At 39.6% G+C, this 20402-nt stretch overlaps 1 protein-coding gene across 7 annotated transcripts in view; it reads left to right on the top strand.

The window, feature by feature from the left end:
• Positions 1-18948, top strand: part of SLFN11 (schlafen family member 11) — a 37541-nt gene extending 18593 nt beyond the window's left edge. For 3 of the 7 annotated variants that reach the window (XM_032163002.2, XM_032163000.2, XM_032162998.2), the window contains exons 2-5: positions 5098-6167; positions 8526-8654; positions 14812-15535; positions 16065-18948. In XM_032163002.2, coding sequence (XP_032018893.1) covers positions 5117-6167; positions 8526-8654; positions 14812-15535; positions 16065-16848 — 2688 coding nt within the window. In that variant the 5' untranslated portion in view covers positions 5098-5116 and the 3' untranslated portion in view covers positions 16849-18948. Of the gene's footprint in view, positions 1-1233; positions 1394-5097; positions 6168-8525; positions 8655-14811; positions 15536-16064 lie in introns of those variants that run through there. The other 4 variants (XM_032163001.2, XM_032162996.2, XM_058445608.1 and 1 more) reach the window with 3 other exon arrangements.
• The last annotated feature ends 1454 nt before the right edge of the window (positions 18949-20402 follow it).

The raw sequence follows: 20402 nt of genomic DNA, 5'->3' as shown, positions 1-20402 counted from the left end.
TAGTCAGCAGGTGATAGATCCTGCCAGGATTGGGTCCTTCCCTTTAAGGCAGCGGTTTCTCTTCTGGCCCACAGTGTGTCTAGAAATGTTGTCCAGGAGATAGGGTCTGGAATGGGTGTCTCATGAGCCTGACCAGTGTGCTATCCTACTGTGTCTGAGCTGACATCCAAGATGCAAGACAGAAGTCCTCTTTAGTCTTCTCTCTTCTCTCCTCAAGTGGAAGGAAGGGATCCTTCTGGAGCTGAGAGTCACACTGTCTGGAGTTGGGGGAGGGGTGGTGCAAGCACTCTCTTAGTCGCCCCAGCTGGTATCTCAGTAGGTCGTGTGCCTTCCAAGCCTCCTGGCTCTGATCTCAGCTCAGCACTAGGACTTGCCTAGGAGTTTTCTTGTGGCCTAGAATGCCTTTCAAGTTTATTTAGAGCCCCATAGCACTTCAGCTACAGTGGCGAGGCTTGCTGGAACTCAGGTTTCACCTGCTGAGATGGATAATTTCCGTCTCACTAGGGCTGGTCCAAATTCTGCCTCCATCAGCAGGTATAAGCTAGATTCAGCATGGTTTTGCTTACCACTGTAACAGGGCAGTACTGAGTTCAATGCAAAGTCTCACAATTGCTGTGCCCTCCCTTCCCCAAGCACACAGATTTCTCTGCACCGCGTGGTCACTGCTGGAGAAGGAGGATGGTAGGTGGAGCCTTCTATTACACCATCTTGTTCTGCCCTCCCATTTCCCTTTCTGTTCAGTTTCTGTCTGAGGCTAGCCAATCCCCTGTGATCTAGGGGAGATGGGTGGGAGGATGGAAGGAAACGGGAAGTAAAACAAAAAAATAAGAACCACCCAGAAGCATACAGAAAATTGGGCACTACTAGACAATTTGACATTGCAAAGTTTTCCCAGGCTAATTCCTCACCTTTTAGGGAGTTTGCTGAGCAAACTAGGTAAGCCTTCCTGGCAGGGGAGAAATGCACAGATGCTACCCATGGAGCCCCCACTTGGGGGTGGTTGTCCCTGCATGTCCACATCAGAGTCACTGCTCCATCAGGGGTCCTGCAGGACTAGATCCTGGGGCATGGGGAGAAATGGGGACAGCTAATAAATGGAAACCATACAGCTAATGAATGGAAACCATACAGCTAATAAATGGAAACTGTACAGCTAATAAATGGCAGAGCTGGGATTTGAACCTAGGAAAACTGAGTCTTAATCTTTGACCTCTGCTACCTCTGTCTACGTAGGTTTCCGTATACATAGCCTTCGGGACTGCTTTTGGTGGAAAGAGATAGCAGGTGGTGCTAATTCACTGCGTTGGTGGGAACTCTGGCTAAACTGAAAGGTTTGAAAAAGTTATCCTGTAAACCGACTAGAATCAGGTGCTTTTGTTTCTGAAGTGCTTTTGTAAGTGTCCTGAGTTTCTTTTCTGAATTCTTAATTTCTTATTGACTTAGTTTAATTTTATTTAGGATTTCAAATTTATATGGAAAAATATCTCTACCTTAAAAGAATGTGCAAGTGATGCTGATTATAATTCCTTTAATCCTAAGGAAAGAGCTTGGGATGGAGCTCCCTAAGCCTTTTTTGTCTGCAAAAGAATCTAAGCAGATGGTGGAGTTGCTGTTTAAATACAGTTGCCAATGAAAAACTATCATCTATTGGCTTTGACAATAAAGTTTATGGGCCAGAGAAAATATTTAACTTTGAAATCCCTATACATCGAAAGGAATATTTTACAAATAACTTGACAAAGATGTTTCAATGGTCTTGGAATGCAGAATGGAATTTTGAGAAATAGAAATTTGTAGGCAAGGGTCTAAACTAGGCAAGGTGGTAAGAATGTGGATTTTTTTTTTAGACAGATTCTTACTTTGACCCCCAGGCTGGAGTGCAGTGGCACGATCTTGGTTCACCACAATCTCGTCTCCAAGGCTCAGGTGATTCTCCCACCTCAGCCTCCTGAGTAGCTGGGACCACAGGTGAGCACCACCACACCTGCCTAATTTTTGTATTTTTTGAGGAGACAAGATTTCACCATGATGCCCAGACTCGTCTCAAACTCCTAGGCTCAAGTGATCTGCCTGCCTCAGCCTCCCAAAGTGCTGGGATTACGGGCATGAGCCACCGAACCCGGCCCAGCCTTCACTTTTATCTAACAAATTTCTTCTAAATGTCTTCACACCTCAGTCATCTCATTCCTTCTGTCACCTGCAATAACATCCACCTTAGCTGTTCAGAGTTACTAGCACCCACTGAGACTTGTAATTTCAAGCCTTTAGTATAGGATGGATTTTTGTAGGGCAGGAAAATAAGGCTGTGATAGTCTGCTTCTACATATTGTATATATCCTTGATGACTTCAAAATAGTTTATGAATTTACTGATTGTTTTAAATTTTATTTTATTTTAATAATTTTCCAATAATGATGCAAGGTATTGGTTGACTGTATTTAAAATTTTTATTTTTTAAAAAAATAATTTTCAAATAATGATGCAAAGTATTTGTTGATTGTACTGATTTTTTACAATTTCATTTTAAATAATAATTTTCAAATAATGATACCAGTTATTTGTTGATTATATTGATCTTTTTGAACAATTCTTAATCTTGATTATTCATAATTTTTATTTCAAAGTTCACTCTCCTTCTTTATTATTTCTCTTATTGAGTCCTATAATCCATTCACCTTTTTACTTTGTTGCTATCAATGCGATCCCTGCCACCCTCATCCTCTGACCTATTTGTCTTAGAATGCATAGTCCAGATTTCAGTTATTTCCGTGATAAAATCCTACCCTTCCCCCCGACTACCTTTTTAATTTGAAGGAGGATGGCTTTTAAAAAATGTTGTAATAATTCAGAATTCCAGAAATGCAAAGACAAGAAAACAACAAAAACTTATGTCCCACCCACCTCTGAGATGTATTTGGTACAGGTGCTTTTTCTTCTGAACTTACAGCATTATATGTACAGTTAAAGGCTTCTTAATTCTCTAATCTTATTATTTTCCATCCTTATTTGTAACCTCTGTAAAAAAAAAGTGCATCTTTATTCACTATGTTTTTCTCCTTTTACTAAACATAAACATATTTATTATAGTTTTTAAAATATTTTAATCTAAATGCTATTCTATTGTATATTATCTTTTGCAAACCTGCTTTTTAAATTTATCATCATGCTTTGAGAGTTTATCTATATTTACACTTGAAGATATTACTTATTTTATCTGCTGTATTACTCTTTCATTGTAAGTTGTTTGTTTACCATGTCAAATATCTTTCTTGTTCTTTATAATGTCTGTTTCAAACTGTCTCCATTCTATTATTAAAATGTTTTTGTCAGCTGGGCATTGTGGCTCACGCCTATAATCCCTAGCACTTTGGGAGGCCAAAGCAGTAGGTTTGCTTGAGCCCAGGAGTTTGAGACCAGCCTGGGCAACATGGGGAGACCCCCATCTCTACAAAAAATTTTTTTTAAAAGAATTAGCTGGGTATAGTGGCTGTGCGCCTGTAGTCCCAGCTACTCAGGAGGCTGAGGTGGGAGGATTGCTTGAGCCCCAGAGTTTGAGGCTGCGGCGAGCTGTGACTGCACTCCAGCCTGGATGACAGAGCGAGACCCCATCTCACACACACAAAATATTTTTGTCCTGTTTTTATACCAAGTGCCTCTGTCTCAGGGGGTGACTTTATTTCCTACCTCAAAGAGAAAAGTGAAGCTATCAGAAGGGGACTCTTTCAGCTTCCTCCCACCAAAGCGATGAGCCTACCTTCGCCCATGCCTATTATCTCCATTTCTCCTCCTCCTGACCTTCTTCGGCATCCTGGATCACATTCCTTCCTTACCTCTCTTTTCAGAGCTTTCACTGTCTCAATCAATCATCCCAACTTCCTTCTACCTCTTTAAATTTTCACTTCCCTACTGGCTGCTTCCCATCTAAATATGTTCAGGCCTTTCCCATCTTAATAAAATTCTTTAACTTCTTCTTTTCCTCCAGCTACATTTCTTTTTACCTCTCCTCTTTATAGCTTCATATAGCGAACAAGTTGTGTATATTTGGTGATACTATTTCCTTACCTCCCATTCATTTGTTGACTCATTGTGAAATGGACAATTAATATAGATTCCTTTACTAAACACCTGTGAACCAAAGTATAGCGTTAAATCCTTTTTGAGAATTATTCCCAACTAATCATCATAATAACAGGCATATTAAGGTGGATGCACCATGTTTTATAGGTAAGAAAACAGAGTTAGAAAGATTAAATATCTAGGTTAATGTTATAATACTTTTAATGACAAGTGGAATTCAAGCCGTCTCCATGAACTCTGGTCTGTAAGACCTTAGCCTCTGGTTTATTGCCTCCTGGTGCCCACTGCCCAGGTGTCTGAACAGCATTTTTCAAAGTCACCAATAACCTTAATTTTACTAAACCTAATAACACTTTCAAGTCATCGCCTAGCTGTATGTGTCAGCAGTATTAGACACCTTGGCTCTGTCACGCCTCACCTTTGCAGCCTCAGTTTTTCATTATGCCATAGATCTGAGACCTCTATGCAGGTGACTTTTTTCTGGGCTTCCTTAATACCATATACCCTTGGTTTTTCTCCTACCTCTGGTTTTTCACAGTCAGTCCTTTCTGAAGTCTCCTTTTCAATGTTGTTTTCTTTTACTCATCCCCTAATGTTGGTGTTCACTGGAACATCAACAATCTAAACTGAGATAGTCTCATGCCATTGTACACATGCGCTTCATGTGCTCCACTGCTTCCATTCTTCAATGCTGATAACTTCACCTGGCCAATTCCAATGCATCCTTCAGGTCTTGATTAAATGTCACCTTTGCCTTGGAAGTCTTGTTGAACCATCATCTCCAGATTAGTTTAGATACCCCTTTAGTGTATTTTTCCTTTCATAGCCCATATCATATAGGATGTTAAATGCTAATTTCATTAGCACCCTTCCTTGCCAGTCATTCTTCTCCTAAAGAGAAAGGATTGTTCCTCTCTTGCTTGCTAGTCTATTGCCTTCTCTCAGCACATATTAGACACAAAATAAATATCCTTTTAATAAATGAATTGCATGCATGTAACAATACATTTCTTCTAATAGTTTCAGCTGTGAGTTCAGCATGGCGGCAAATCAGTACCCCCTGGTGGTGGAACCGTCTTACCCAGACCTGGTCATCAATGTAGGAGAAGTGACTCTTGGAGAAGAAAACAGAAGAAGGCTGCAGAAAATTCAGAGAGACCGAGAGAAGGAGAGAGTTACACGGGCTGCATGTGCTTTATTAAACTCAGGAGGAGGAGTGATTCAGATGGCCAAGAAGGTTGAGCATCCTGTGGAGATGGGACTGGATTTAGAACAGTCTTTGAGAGACCTTATTCAGTCTTCAGATCTGCAGGCTTTCTTTGAGACCAAGCAACAAGGAAGGTGTTTTTACATTTTTGTTAAATCTTGGAGCAGTGGCCCTTTCCCTGAAGATGGCTCTGTCGAGCCCCGCCTTTGCAGCATCAGTTCTTCATTACACCGTAGATCTGAGACCTCTGTGCGTTCCATGGACTCAAGAGAGGCATTCATTTTCCTGAAGACCAAGAAAAGGAATGCAAAAATCTTGGAAGAAGGACCTTTTCACAAAATTCACAAGGGTATACACCAAGAGCTCCCTAACTCGGATCCTGCTGACCCAATTTTCCAAAAAGACTATCTTGAATATGGTGAAATCCTGCCCTTTCCTGAGTCTCAATTAGTAGAGTTTAAACAGTTCTCTACAAAACACATCCAAGAATATGTAAAAAATACAATTTCAGAATACGTCCCTGCATTTGCAAACACTAAAGGAGGCTATCTTTTTATTGGAGTGGATGATAAGAGTAGGAAAGTCCTGGGATGTGCAAAAGAAAATGTTGACCCTGACTCTTTGAGAAGGAAAATAGAAAAAGCAATATACAAACTACCTTGTGTTCATTTTTGCCAACCCCAATGCCCGATAACCTTCGCACTCAAAATTGTGGATGCGTTAAAAAGGGGAGAGCTCTATGGCTATGCTTGTATGATCAGAGTAAAGCCATTCTGCTGTGCAGTGTTCTCAGAAGCTCCCAATTCATGGATAGTGGAGGACAAGTACATCTGCAGCCTGACAACCGAGAAATGGGTAGGCATGATGACAGACACAGATCCAGGTAAGAGGGAAAAAGCTCCTCCCTTCCCGTCCTTTCTACATCCTTGGGACCTCCCATATTAAATTTTCCTTTGCTGCCTATGACTTTGAACGTCTTACATCCACTGAATACTTTATTTTGAATCCCCAAGTATTCTACTTTTCATACATGAGAAAATTTTGTTGGGTGATTAGAAACCTAACTCACGTGTCTATAAGTGGCCAATTTTCTACATTAGTAACTGAACAGAAAATTATTTGAGAATGGCCGGCCACCCTTGCAGTGGTGTACTGGAATGGCTCTTACTGGCTTTAGAATCAATTATTAAATTTTCAGGAATTTTTGAGCTAGTTGTTAAACATAGTTATTACTAAAAATTAGATTATATATACTTGCACCTAAATAAATTGTAGCAGAAACAAATGTAATAAATTCAAACTCACCACTTCCTAATTATTTGCTACACTTTACTATTGTCTTTGCTTGAGAGATTATTTACATGTATTGTATCTGTGTGGTGGGAATACTATAAAATGGCGTGCTACTGTGCATCGCTTTCCAACTCTATATTTAGTGATAATCCATTAGGAGCTTGAAATTGTCCATGGTGGGAAGATTTATAACACAGAAACTGGCAGTTGGCTATGAACGAGGGATCTCTTCTCAACTAGATCTGTTTATTAAACCGTCACCATCATAGTACTGCTTTCTGAGGTTGCTTGCTTGGGCTGGGCTCGGTGGCTCATGCCTCTAATCCCAGCATTTTGGGAGGCTAAGGTGGGTGGATCACCTGAGCAGGAGTTCAAGACCAACATAGTGAAACCCCGTCTCTACTAAAAATAGAAAAATTAGTCAGACGTGGTGGTGCGTGCCTGTGGTCTCAGCTACTTGGGAGGCTGAAGCAGGAGAATTGCTTGAACCAGGGAGGAGGAGGTTGCAGTGAGCCGAGATTGCACCACTGCACTCCAGTCTGGGTGATAGAGCGAGACTCTGTCTCAAAAAAAAAAAAGCCCTTTGCATTGAAGTTTGCTATCACCTCATAATAGTACCCTGCCTAAATTAAGATGTAGTTTATCTCTTGATCCTTGAGGACATTGTTGATTTTGTAGCTCAGGAAAATTTGTAAGTAGCTCAGGGCCAAGCATGGTGGCTGACACCTATAATTCCAGCACTTTTGGAGGCTGTGGTGGGAGAATCACTTGAGCCCTGAAGTTTGAGGCTGCAGTGAGCCATGATTACACCAATGCACCCCAGCATGGGTGAGAGTGAGACCCTGTCTCAAAAACAAAAGAACAGAAAGTATTTCAGGGTGATGAGGGTCACGGGGGTAGGGGTGTATTCAAGGTTTGTCCTCAATACCGTTTCACATTGTCCTGTGTCTCTGTTTATCCTGTTGATATTTTGCCTTTTCTTCCACTCATCACCATGTACCCATTATGCTCTATGCCAGCAGCTATAATCTGCTCTACCCCTCTGCTCCTACCAGTTTGAAATATGTCTTGCATCACTACTGCTTCCCAAACATGTTTCTATATTTACCCCATCATGCTATAATTTGGTGGGCTAGTGGGCTATCTCAGTGTCTCTAGAACAACTGAGAACACCCTAAGCCTGGAGAAATACAGAGAGAACATAAAAACTGGGACACAATCTTCTGAGTAAAGTGGATGTGTACTTGGAAAGGAGATGTTATAAAGCTGACTCCAATCTCCAAAGCACATGAAAAAGTTAATGCACTCTATAATGTCCTTTGATTTCACAGTTTTTCATTTTAACTTCAGGAATAAGCATAAGTATCAGAATGTCACCCAGGCTGGAGTGCAGTGGCGTGATCATAGTCCACTGCAGCCTTGAACTCCTGGGCTCAAGTGATCCTCTCACTTCAGTCTCTTGAGTAGCTGAGACTACAGGCATGAGCTGCTATGCCCAAGCCCTAAGCTATTTTTTAAGTGTGAGTAGTGGTAATTGCAAATCAGTGATGAGATGACATTGAACAGAGTTGAGAGTTGGGTTCAGGAGAGGTGGTGGCAGTTGGAGAGGGGATGTAAAATAAGATACATGCAAAGACAGCAGTATTAAAAGAATGTGCTAGGTATCATAACAGGTGTGCAAACAAAATGCTAACCAGATACAGAGAATGAAGAATTATATTGAATGGAGAAATGCATTTAAACTTCCAAATAATGGCTTTTCAGAGTGGGTTTTGGCAACCTTGATATGCAATAAAGGCACTTATCTAGACAGAGTGAGAGGAGAGTTATTTTGATATTATCTCTCAAGTCACACTATTTAGAAAGTCACACATTTCACCTACTGATAGAGCCTCTTTCAGTATGAAGAGATTAACATGTCAGAATAACATGAATTTTCTTTCTTAAGATCTTCTACAGTTGTCTAAAGATTTTGAATGCCAGCTGAGTCTATCTAGTGGGCCTCCCCTTAGCAGACCAGTGTACTCCAAGAAAGGCCTGGAACATAAAAAGGAACTCCAGCAACTTTTATTTTCAGGTAATTATGGTTTGTCTTCTCAACACCAGCCAGTTTCTATATTAGGATAAAGGGAGATTAAACTGTTATATTTGTTTTGTAAAATCCTGAAAGTGCTCTGCAAACCCATATGTAAGATGTGATGATGTTACAATCCTATTGGTGATAAGTGGTTTAGAAATGAACCCTCACTGACCCCACTGGGTAAGGCAGGACCACACATAGAATCCAGGAGCATTATTTCCCTTAAAGACTATTTGTTCTTGTACTTCCCAAATCTGGCTGATCATCAGTGTTTCTGGTCATTTTTAAAAGGACACATATCTGAGTCCCTACTCCACTCACAACAAATTAGAATACGTGGGGAGAGTGGCTTGCAATACGCACTTTTCTCAAACCACTCTCATGATTTTATGCTCATCTAGATTGGAAACCTTTTATCTAGTCAAACTAGTCATACGCTGCACCAGAGAGCAGCCAAAAAACTGCCTACCCTTGCCAGATTTTCCAGAGGAGTGGTGGTTGTAAATATGAGAAAAGAATATAAATCTAGGTCAAGATGGAAAACAAAACATTTAAAATGGAGATGGATTATGCATTTCTTCCCATGTTTTGGGTTTAGGACAATCACGTAGCAGCACAAACACAATAATTCAGGACCAAGGTCAACGCCTTTTCTGTACTCTTATCCCTTGCTCCCATGATAGGCTTTGCTTAGGAATCCATTGCTGTCTTCTTTGTAGAATCCCAGAGAGGGAAAACCACTTGCTTAAATCTGTGCCGTAAGTCAGTGGCTTATCTGGCACTATAATTGATACATAAATGTCATATATATGTGTAAATATCTGTCAAGGATAATTAAATTAATAGATAATGACTGCCCCCATTACAATTTCATTTTTTCCTTTATTCAAGGTCCTTGCATTCATTTACATATCAAATTTATATTTTAGAAACTGCCCACAATAAACAATGTAAAATCTAAGAGTAAACCTATTAAGCGCTGCTAATCATTTTTAAGCTTAATAAGATCCATTTTAGTTGAGCTATTACCATGGAATAAATTATAACTAAGACAAAATAATGAGCTATATGCCCATAGAGGAACAGCCTATTATTCTGGTATAAAAATATCAATTTTCTAAAACTTCTACCAAACTTTTGAAAAATAGGCATTTTTTACACTATTTACATTGTTCTAGATTCATAGAAAAATAACACAAATTCCCAAGTCATTTTTTTTTTTTTTCGAGACAGGGTCTTGCTCTGTCACCCAGGTTGGAGTGCAGTGGTGTGATCACAGCTCACTGCAGCCTTGAACTCCTGGGCTCAAGTGATCCTCTCACCTCAGTCTCTTGAGAAGCTAAGACTATAGGCATGAGCTACTGTGCCCAGCCTTAAGCTATTTTTTAAGTGTGAATAACAGTAATTGTAAAACTTGTTAAAGATAGAAAAAAAGGAAAAGGAAAACTCAGATTAATCCTACTTATTAATGAGGATGCAAAGACAGAATTCCAGAAATACAAGGATGTATCAACATGTAGAGAGTTAATGTAATTCATCATTTCTATGTATCTATGTAAATAAATTATATATTTGTCTCCTAATACATCAAAAAGGCATTTGAAAAATCTCAATACCTGTTTTTTTTTAAAGGTCCTCAATAAAATGGTAACCTATAAATAGTTCTTTAACATTATATTTATATTTACATATATATATATATGTCCACCAAGAACATCATGTTAATTGGGAGAGATTATAGGCATTCTATTAAATTCAGGAATAAAACAGCCATGTGCATATTACAAGTACAATGTAATATTAATTGGCCAATACAGTTAGATATGAGAAAGAAATTAGAGGGATTAAAATGGAAGAAGATAGGACTATATATCTGGAGAATTCATGAGAATCAAATGAAAAGCTACTGTAAACAGTAAAATAATTCAGAATGAATATAAGTACTTATATTAGTATTATAAGAAGCAACTATAAAAATTAATATGCAGAATTCAATATCTTTAATATAACCTATAATGAAAGAAAACACCCAATTTTCAATAGCAACAAAAAGTGAAAATATCTGCAATAAACCTATTTAAAGCAAAAGTTAAAATAATATTGAAGGACACAGAAGCATAAGTGAATTAGGGAATGTTACATACTTTGAAGGAAGAATCAACATCACAAAGTTGTCAATTCTGAAGTTATTTTATATATCAATTTTAAAAAGAGATTATTTAAATCTAAACATAAAAACTAAATGAGCAAGAACAGCTGGAAAATTAAAACCTGAAAAGCAAGAGACGCTATCTATAAATAATATCTATCTATATTATTTATAGATATATAAATATAATATATAAATATATAATATATAATTATATAACTATAATATATAGATATATAAAATATATATTATATAAATAATTTATTTTTTTAATTTTATTATTTATTTGCTTTAAATTTTTTAAATATTTTATTATTTTTATTTTTATTTCATATTTATATATTATTTATATATGATATATTATTTATATGTATTTAAATATATATTATATATAAACAATAAAAAGAGTTGTATTGGCATATAATTAGACCAAAGTTATGGAATGTAGGATCTGGAAATACACAGAAACACAAATTAAAATTTAGTTTATCATGAACCTGGCCTTGCAAGTAAGTAGAGAAAAACAGACATGTTCATAAATACATAGGGTAACTTGGTGGCAATTAACTGTTTAAAAGATGAACTCGTACTTTACTTCATATACTAACATAAACTACAAATGGATCAAGAATTTAAAACAAAAAGCCAGAAAAGTTCTAGAAGAAAACATAGGCAAACATCTTTATAATTTTTGCGTTAGACTTAAAAAAATCAAGATTCAAAATCTGTGAACTATAAAAGTAAAGACTGTTATATATGACTGCATACAAATAATAAGTATTGTGCATGACTAAAGCCACTAAGAACAAAGTCAAATGACCATGACCAGTAGAAAAAATATTTGCAACCCATATCACAACCAAAGGGCCAATGTCTCTAATATATAAAGAGCTTCCAGAAGTTGATAAGGACACACACACACACACACACACGCACAGAAAAATCAACAAAGATAGTCCAGAGAAAATAAAATTCATACAGCTCTGAAACATTTGAAAAGATGCTAAATATTAATCAAAATAAGAGACATATAAATTAAAAGGAGAATTATTTCTGTCTACTGGATTGTTTAAAAAATGAAAAAACCTGACATTATCTTTTATTTGCTAGTTGTGGGGAAACACACCTTCTTGTACATTGCTAGTGGGAGTCCATATTGGTACAACTCCATTGGAGGACAATTTGGCAATATATTAATATATTGGAATCACAAATATATTTAACCTTTGGGATTTTATTATGTGTGTGTGTATGTGTGTGTGTATGCTACATATGCTTACATACACACCAAACATACAAGGTTACTCACTGTAGTATTAACATAATAGCAAAAGACTTGGGGGAAAACCCAAGGGCCCATCGATAGGGACTGGTCAAACAAGATATGGTACATCCATAAATACTGTGTTAGATAGCTGTAAGAAAAGAATAAGGAATTGTGCATTGATATGGAAAGATCTCTACCATATATTGCTAAGTGAAGAAAAGTAGTTGCTGAATGGTTTGCTACCTGTTGAGAAAGAAAGGGCAGAATATTTGTTTGTATTTGCATAAAGCAATTTCGGAAGAATAGGCAAGAAACTTAAAAGTATCTGTGATAAGGGAGAAGGGTGAGATTGGGAAGGCAGGAAATTAAGAAAATGGGAGTACAAGTGTTTGGGTATTTGGTATAGGAATATATTAACTAAAGTTATTTTTTTAAAAGACAATTTTCATTTTTGGAACACTGTTATTGTTATTAGATTTTGAACATTAATGGTGGTAAACAAACTATGTTTATAGTTTTACAATTAGAATCCAGATATTAAGAATAAAGATGTTCTTAGCACACTAATTGTTAGCATCGATTGACAATAATTTGGCTTCAGATTCAATGCTGTCAGTGCTTCTCTTGGAAGAAATGCAGTGATTGTCTCAAATAGAAATTTTGTCTATAATTGGAGTTACTGGCACTAAAGATAGTCAGAGCCTGGTGTAATAGGTCAGAATCAGCCAGCCCCAGTGTTCTTCCTCTTGGTGTCCTAAACCTTTAGGATCCCTCACCTGACTGATTTCTTATGGTTTGAGAACAACTGCCCTGGACCCTTCACTGCTGTTTCTAAAGATTCCCTAGATCCATGGTGAAATTAATTCCCAGAACGGATACGAGGTGGGAACTCAGAGGACAGAAGGATGAATATGGGAGTTCTGGGGAGGACGAGGAGTTTATCAAGTGATCAAGGTGGAAGTCTTCAGAGTTTCAGAGCACACCTGTGCAAAGGCACAGAGTCCTCAAATCACATGGGGAGTGGTGACTACTCTGGTGCACCTGGAATGGTGGCATTAATTGAACATCTAGTCTGGTCCCTATCATTACTGTTATGTGGAATATCAAAGAAATGAAAGAAACACTTCTTATCTTCCTATAATTTCCTTCAGAAGCATGGTCCATTATACAATTAAAGAAAAAGAAAACCTATGCAATGATGAGGTAAATAAACATCAAGTGTTTTAGTGACTTTTACCATTTATCAGGCAGGAGTAGTCTGTGACTTGCAGGGCAGGGCAAAAACAGTAGAGGATCCGATGTCCAAGAGACTTGGATTCAGACTCGCCCTGCCATTTCCTAGTGGTGTGATGTTGGGCAAATCACTTGATCTCTTTTATTTTTGATTTTTTGAGGCAGTATCTTTCTCTGTCGCCCAGGATGGAGTGCAGTGGTGCAGTCATAGCTCACTGCAGCCTTAAATTCCCTGGCTCAAGCAATCCTCCCACCTCAGCCTCCTGAGTAGCTGAAACTACAGGCCCATAGCACTGCACCCAGCTCTCACTTGGCCTCTTTGAGTCCTTATCTACTCATATGAAGATGGGAATAAATATGTCATCCTTGGAAAATTTGTGAAGACCAGAGATATGTGCAAATTCGCTGGTACAATCAACAAATGATGTATTTTCTTATTTTACATTTCTTTGGTTTCCAAAGCTTCATTTTAAATATATCCTCAATTATCCTATTTTATCCATTCTATGATGTGTATTTCCCCCTATATTTTAACATCTCTAAAATCTGGATGTGTCTCATAATAGATGCTATCTCCTACTCACTGTCATCCAGGTTGCAGGCATAATCAGGTTGTGTGAGCACCTGGTACGAAGAGAAAGCACTAGCAACAATGAACAAGAAACAATTACCAATAAAATCTGGGTAATTTCATTTGAAATTACCACTACAAATCTTGATTTGGGTTTGTACTCAATACTACCACAACAGGACAACAATTATCTTCCCCCCCTCCCACTTTGGAACCCATGATCATTGAAATAAGTTCATAATCCTCCAATGCAAGTATATTCTCGTGTCACATAATTATTTCTTGTTTGCCTGTGACAAAGGGAAGACTTTTGTGATAGTGGGGAGCCATACGTTGATCTTTAAGTGATACAAGAATTCTGCTTCAGGAGAGATAGCTTTAAGGGTCTTCCAGTCCAGGACTGCAGGAAATTCGCTGCCAATAAAGGCTTTAATATGACTCCCTCTCTTCTGCAAATATGGAGTTAATGACTACCTTCTTCCTGTGATGGTGGAGTGGGGGGGGGGGGGGGCTCCTGCTACTCCCAGCAATGGGGTATTTTGAGATTCAGGTACTTCGAAAGTAGAAAGGGGAGGAAGAGAACCAACATTTCTCAAGCAGCTACAATGAACCAAACATTTTATGTTATTTCATTTATTCTTCCTCATAGGAAATGTGCTATTCTTAGTTTTGTTTTACAGATGAGACGGCAAAGTCTTAGGCTAAGGAATTTCCCAAGGTTATAAGTTTTAAAAAACATATGGGTTTAGATGAAGTATACCAGATATTCCAAGGGTTCTTTTCCTTTGTAATTGTAATACAATAATAATTATAAAATAGTATTTGAAACTTCTATAAGTAATCATCTAGTTAATCAATTAGTTAATTATAATTAGTCATCATAATCAATAGGGTTATTTCTCTTCCCCTAATTTATCATTCTTTTCACATACAGTCCCACCAGAATATTTGCAATATACTCCAGAGTCACTCTGGAGGGACCTGACCTCAGAGCACGAAGGACTAGAGGAGTTAATACATGAGCAAATGCAACCTTTCTTTCGGGGAATTTTGATCTTCTCTAGAAGCTGGGCTGTGGACCTGAACTTGCAGGAGAAGCCAGGAGTCATCTGTGATGCTCTGCTGATAGCACAGAACAGCACCCCCATTCTCTACACCATTCTCAGGGAGCAAGATGCAGAGGGCCAGGACTACTGCACTCGCACCGCCTTTACTTTGAAGCAGAAGCTGGTGAACATGGGGGGCTACACCGGGAAGGTGTGTGTCAGGGCCAAGGTCCTCTGCCTGAGTCCCGAGAACAGCGCAGAGGCCTTGGAGGCTGCAGTGTCTCCGATGGATTACCCTGCGTCCTATAGTCTTGCAGGCACCCAGCACATGGAAGCCCTGCTGCAGTCCCTCGTGATTGTCCTACTCGGCTTCAGGTCTCTCTTGAGTGACCAGCTCCACTGTGAGGTTTTAAATCTGCTCACGGCCCAGCAGTATGAGATATTCTCCAGAAGCCTCCGCAAGAACAGAGAATTGTTTGTCCACGGCTTACCTGGCTCAGGGAAGACCATCATGGCCATGAAGATCATGGAGAAGATCAGGAATGTGTTTCACTGTGAGGAAAAGAGAATTCTTTACGTTTGTGAAAACCAGCCTCTGAGGAACTTTATCAGGTAAGCAGTTGGATCTTACGTCTCTAAGTATTATTTAATCTGGGTTTAATTTTTTCTGCTAAGTCACCTTCTTTCATTCTTTCTTTTTTTTTTTTTTTTTTTGTTTGAGACGGAGTCTCGCTCTGTCGCCCAGGCTGGCGTGTAGTGGCGCGATCTCGGCTCACTGCAAGCTCCGCCTCCCGGGTTCTCGCCATTCTCCTGCCTCAGCCTCCGGAGTAACTGGGACTACGGGCGCCTGTCACTACGCCCGGCTAATTTTTTTCGTATTTTTTAGTAGAGACGGGGTTTCACCGTGTTAGCCAGAATGGTCTCGATCTCCTGACTTTGTGATCCGCCCGCCTCGGCCTCCCAAAGTGCTGGGATTACAGGCATGAGCCACAGCGCCCGGCCCTAAGTCACCTTCTTTCTTGAGAATTGAGTGGTAAAATGATCTGTGGTAATGTACTGTGCTCGGAGGAACATGATACAATCATTTTCTCCCCTTGTTTTTTTTAGATAAAACCTGAGTGTGTTCTTTTAATTTTTACAGTCATAAAAATATCTGCCAAGCAGAGACCCGGAAAACTTTCCTAAGAGAAAACTTTGAACACATTCAACACATCGTCATTGACGAAGCTCAGAATTTCCGCACTGAAGACGGGGACTGGTATGGGAAGGCAAAAACCATCACTCGGAGAGCAAAGGATGGCCCAGGAATTCTCTGGATCTTTCTGGACTACTTTCAGACCAGCCACTTGGATTGCAGTGGCCTCCCCCCTCTCTCAGACCAGTATCCAAGAGAAGAGCTCACCAGAATAGTTCGCAATGCAGAGCCAATAGCCAAGTACTTACAAAAAGAAATGCAAGTAATTAGAAATAATCCTTCATTTAACATCCCTACCGGGTCCCTTGAAGTACTTCTTGAAGCCGAATGGTCCCAGGGTGTTCAGGGAACCTTACAAATTAAGGAACACATGACTGTGGAGCAAATAATGACCTATGTGGCAGACACCTGCAGGCTTCTCTTTGAAAGGGGCTATTCTCCAAAGGATGTCGCCGTGCTTGTCAGCACTGCAAAAGAAGTGGAGCACTATAAGTATGAGCTCTTGAAAGCAATGAGGAAGAAAAGGGTTGTGCAGCTCAGTGATGCATGTGATATGCTGGGTGATCACATTGTGTTGGACAGTGTCCGGCGATTCTCAGGCCTAGAAAGGAACATAGTGTTTGGGATCCATCCAAGGACAGCTGACCCAGCTATCTTACCCAATATTCTGATCTGTCTGGCTTCCAGGGCAAAACAATACCTGTATATTTTTCCGTGGGGTGGCCATTAGGAAGAACTCCAAATCAAAATGCTATGTAAATGTCTATGGGTGACAGTCTGCTGATGGTAGAAACCTTTCTTTTTAGTTCACAAGTCAGAGATTTGGACAGAGCTGACACAAAGAGTTTGGAGCTCCCCCATTTGTGGCGCTCCTTTCAGGGGTTCCTCCCCCAACTCTTTTCAGCAGCGGTTGTTGCCCCCTATTCTGATTCCTGACTCTTCCAGCCAGAAAGATGGTGGTTTTCTAAAGGAACTGTAGCTGTCCTGTGCAATGCAGATCTGTGTCTTGCACTCTGGGTAAAAGCCATAAAAATAAACTCAGCCTGTGGCCTTTCTTTCTTCCAAGGCTGGGCTTCTTTTTTTGAGTGACTTCATGTAGTTTGTTGCTTTTAAAAATTTGTCCAGAATCGTTTCCTGCAGAAGCATGGTCTGTTAGGAGCTTACAGGCCATAGCAGAAGCAATTGTTTCCTGAATTCTTGACATTTATCTTTGCTGTATTCATTTAGGGCTTGGGAGAGTCCCAAGATAATCCAGTCACTGTCAGATTAATAATTTTGTCAGAACAAAGAATACCGTTATGATTATTTAATCCTTTAAAATTGTGATCTCCAGAGCTTGTTCTCAGAATGGCCCAGACCAAGCCTTAGTTGTGATAGTGAATATTAATGGTCACTTTAAAGAGAAATTATAGGCCAAGATGAAATGAACATAAACCTGTTTGCCCTGGCTTTCAGTGGAAGATGATATTAGAGACCAAAATCTGGTTCTGAAGGTGTGTATCAGCCCTAAGGTGAACCAAACTTGGGAAAGATTGTCTTTAAAAATCAATGAGTGTATGTTTTAACTTCTCAGCTTAGTTCTATGCATTGCTCTATAACACACCTAGTTAAGTTTTATGTTATTCTTGAACTGTGATTTTTTTTCTATTTACTTTCATGGTTTGGTGGGCCATTGTTATGGACTGAATGTTTGTGTCCCACCCTTCACCCCCAAATTCCCATGTTGAAGCCCCAACCTGCAGTGTGGAGCTGGGGCTGTTAAGGAAGTAATTAAGGTTACATGAAGTCATGGTGGGGCTCTGATCTGCTAAGATTGGTGTCCTTATAGGGAGAGACACCAGAGAGCTTGTTCCCTCTCTCCTTGTGCATGCAAACAAGAGGGCATGGGAGCACACAGAGAGATGGCAGCCACCTACAAGCCAAGAGAAGCCTCACAGTGAACCTCTAGCTGCTGGCGAGAGTCTTGGACTCTGCCTTGGACTTCCAGCCTCCAGACTGTGAGAAACCAATTTCTGTTGTTTCAGCTGTTCCGTCTCTGGTGTTTTGTTATTGCAGCCTGAGAACACAGCTGTATGATTATTTGTCAAACAGAAAACACTGACACTTAACAATGCTAATGCAATTATTTATTTGCTTTTCAGTCTCTATAAAACATTCTAAAACACTAATCTAAATACTAACAATGAAATATTTGCATAACTAATGGAAACTAAGAAATCATATGCCCAATATTTCACTTATTAGTAATCTTACTCTACTGATTTCCCCCCAGACTGTGAGTTTTGGACTTCCCTGCCTTTCTCCTGTCTTTCTGTGTTTGTTCATAGAATTCCAGTTATCTAGGCTTGAAATTGTAGGCTCTCCTAACTTAAGCAAAATCTGACAGATCAGCAAAACGAGAAAAATGTTTCTTTTTTCTTTCTGACTACATTAAATCAGATGCAACTCAGCATTAAAAAGCTGTCTCTGTAAATGTTGTTCCTAATAAATTAGTCTTCTAAGATCCCTGGACTTTGGAGTTGTTGCAATGTCTTTGAGAGTAATTCTTTAAAAGTCTAATTTTGACTGGTTGTATCTCTTTATGATTTATTGCCCCACTAACAATATTTGAAACAATATAATATTTTAAAATGTATAAATAATTATGAATTTTTGTTTAGACCAAAGAGGATTACTGATATTTGTTTCCGTATGAATGGTGAAAGGTTTAACTTACAGATCTACTGCATTTCTGTTTTAAATAAAAAGTTGAGAGTTTGTGTCTCATTAAACTGAAAAAAATGGTCTTGTAAAATAAATGCTTAAATGGGGGAAAAGGAGAAGACGGAGGCCAGTGACTCTGTGAGAGGGTCAAAACGAGCCAGTAAAAGATTAAGCAACATTAACTTTCAATTTTTTTTTTTTTTTTTTTTTTTTTTTGAGACGAAGTCTTGCCCTGTCGCCTAGGCTGGAGTGCAGTGGTGCAATCTCGGCTCACTGCAAGCTCCGCCTCCCGGGTTCACGCCATTCTCCTGCCTCAGCCTCTCCGAGTAGCTGGGACTATAGGCGCCCGCCACCACGCCCGGCTAATTTTTTGTATTTTTTAGTAGAGACGGGGTTTCACCGTGGTCTCCATCTCCTGACCTTGTGATCCGCCCGCCTCGGCCTCCCAAAGTGCTGGGATTACAAGCGTGAGCCACCGCGCCCGGCCAACTTTCAATTTTTTTTAAGAAACAAGATCTCACTATGTTGCCCAGGTTGGAATGCAGTAGTGCAATCATAGCTCACTATAGCCTCAAACTCCTGGGCTCAAGTGATCCTCCTGCCTCAGCCTCCCAAATTGCTGGGATTATAGGCGTGAGCCAGTGCACTAGGCTCAATTGGGTTTGGATGGATGCCTGCCCATCTCTGCAATCTGCCTCTAGACATCTGGACCTACTTCACTAAAGATCTGAAAATCGGCCGGGTGCGGTGGCTCACGCTTGTAATCCCAGCACTTTGGGAGGCCGAGGCGGGCGGATCACGAGGTCAGGAGATCGAGACCACGGTGAAACCCCGTCTCTACTAAAAATACAAAAAAAAATTAGCCGGGCTTGGTGGCGGGCGCCTGTAGTCCCAGCTACTCGGAGAGGCTGAGGCAGGAGAATGGCGTGAACCCGGGAGGCGGAGCTTGCAGTGAGCCGAGATTGCGCCACTGCACTCCTGCCTAGGAGAGAGACTCCGTCTCAACAAAAAAAAAAAAAAAAAAAAAAAAAAGATCTGAAAATCTACCCAGCCATTATAAAGTGAAACAAAATGTTTTTATATTTTACATTAACTTTTTATTTTAGAGTAGTTATAGAAGTACAGAAAAAGTTACAAAGATAGTACAGAAAGTTCCTGTGTCCCTTTCATTTAGTTTCCTTTTTATTTTATTTCATTTGGACAAGGTCTTGCTCTCTCACCCAGGCTGGAGTACAGTTGGGTGATCACAGCTCACCGCAGCCTTTAACTCCTGGACCCCAGTGATCCTCTCACCCCAACTAGCTGAGAAGCTGGAACTGCAGGTGCATGCCACTACACCTGGCTAATTAAAAAAAAAAAAATTTTGTAGAGGACGGGGTCTTATTATGTTGCCCAGGCTGGTCTCAAACTCCCAGGCTCAAGCGTTCCTCCTGTGTGGGCTTCCTACAGTGCTGGGATTACAAGTGTGAGCCATTGCAGTGGCTAGTTCCCTCTTTTATTACTGTATTGTTGTGATTCACTCAACAACTAAGGAACCAACCTTACTTAGTACATGACTATTGACTAAACCCCACATTTTAT

Source organism: Hylobates moloch, unplaced genomic scaffold, assembly GCF_009828535.3.
Source record: "Hylobates moloch isolate HMO894 unplaced genomic scaffold, HMol_V3 SCAFFOLD_10, whole genome shotgun sequence".
In the NCBI taxonomy this organism is placed as follows: Eukaryota; Metazoa; Chordata; class Mammalia; order Primates; family Hylobatidae; genus Hylobates; species Hylobates moloch.
Note: the sequence above shows the minus strand (reverse complement) of the source record. Positions and strands in the feature narration are given on the sequence as shown.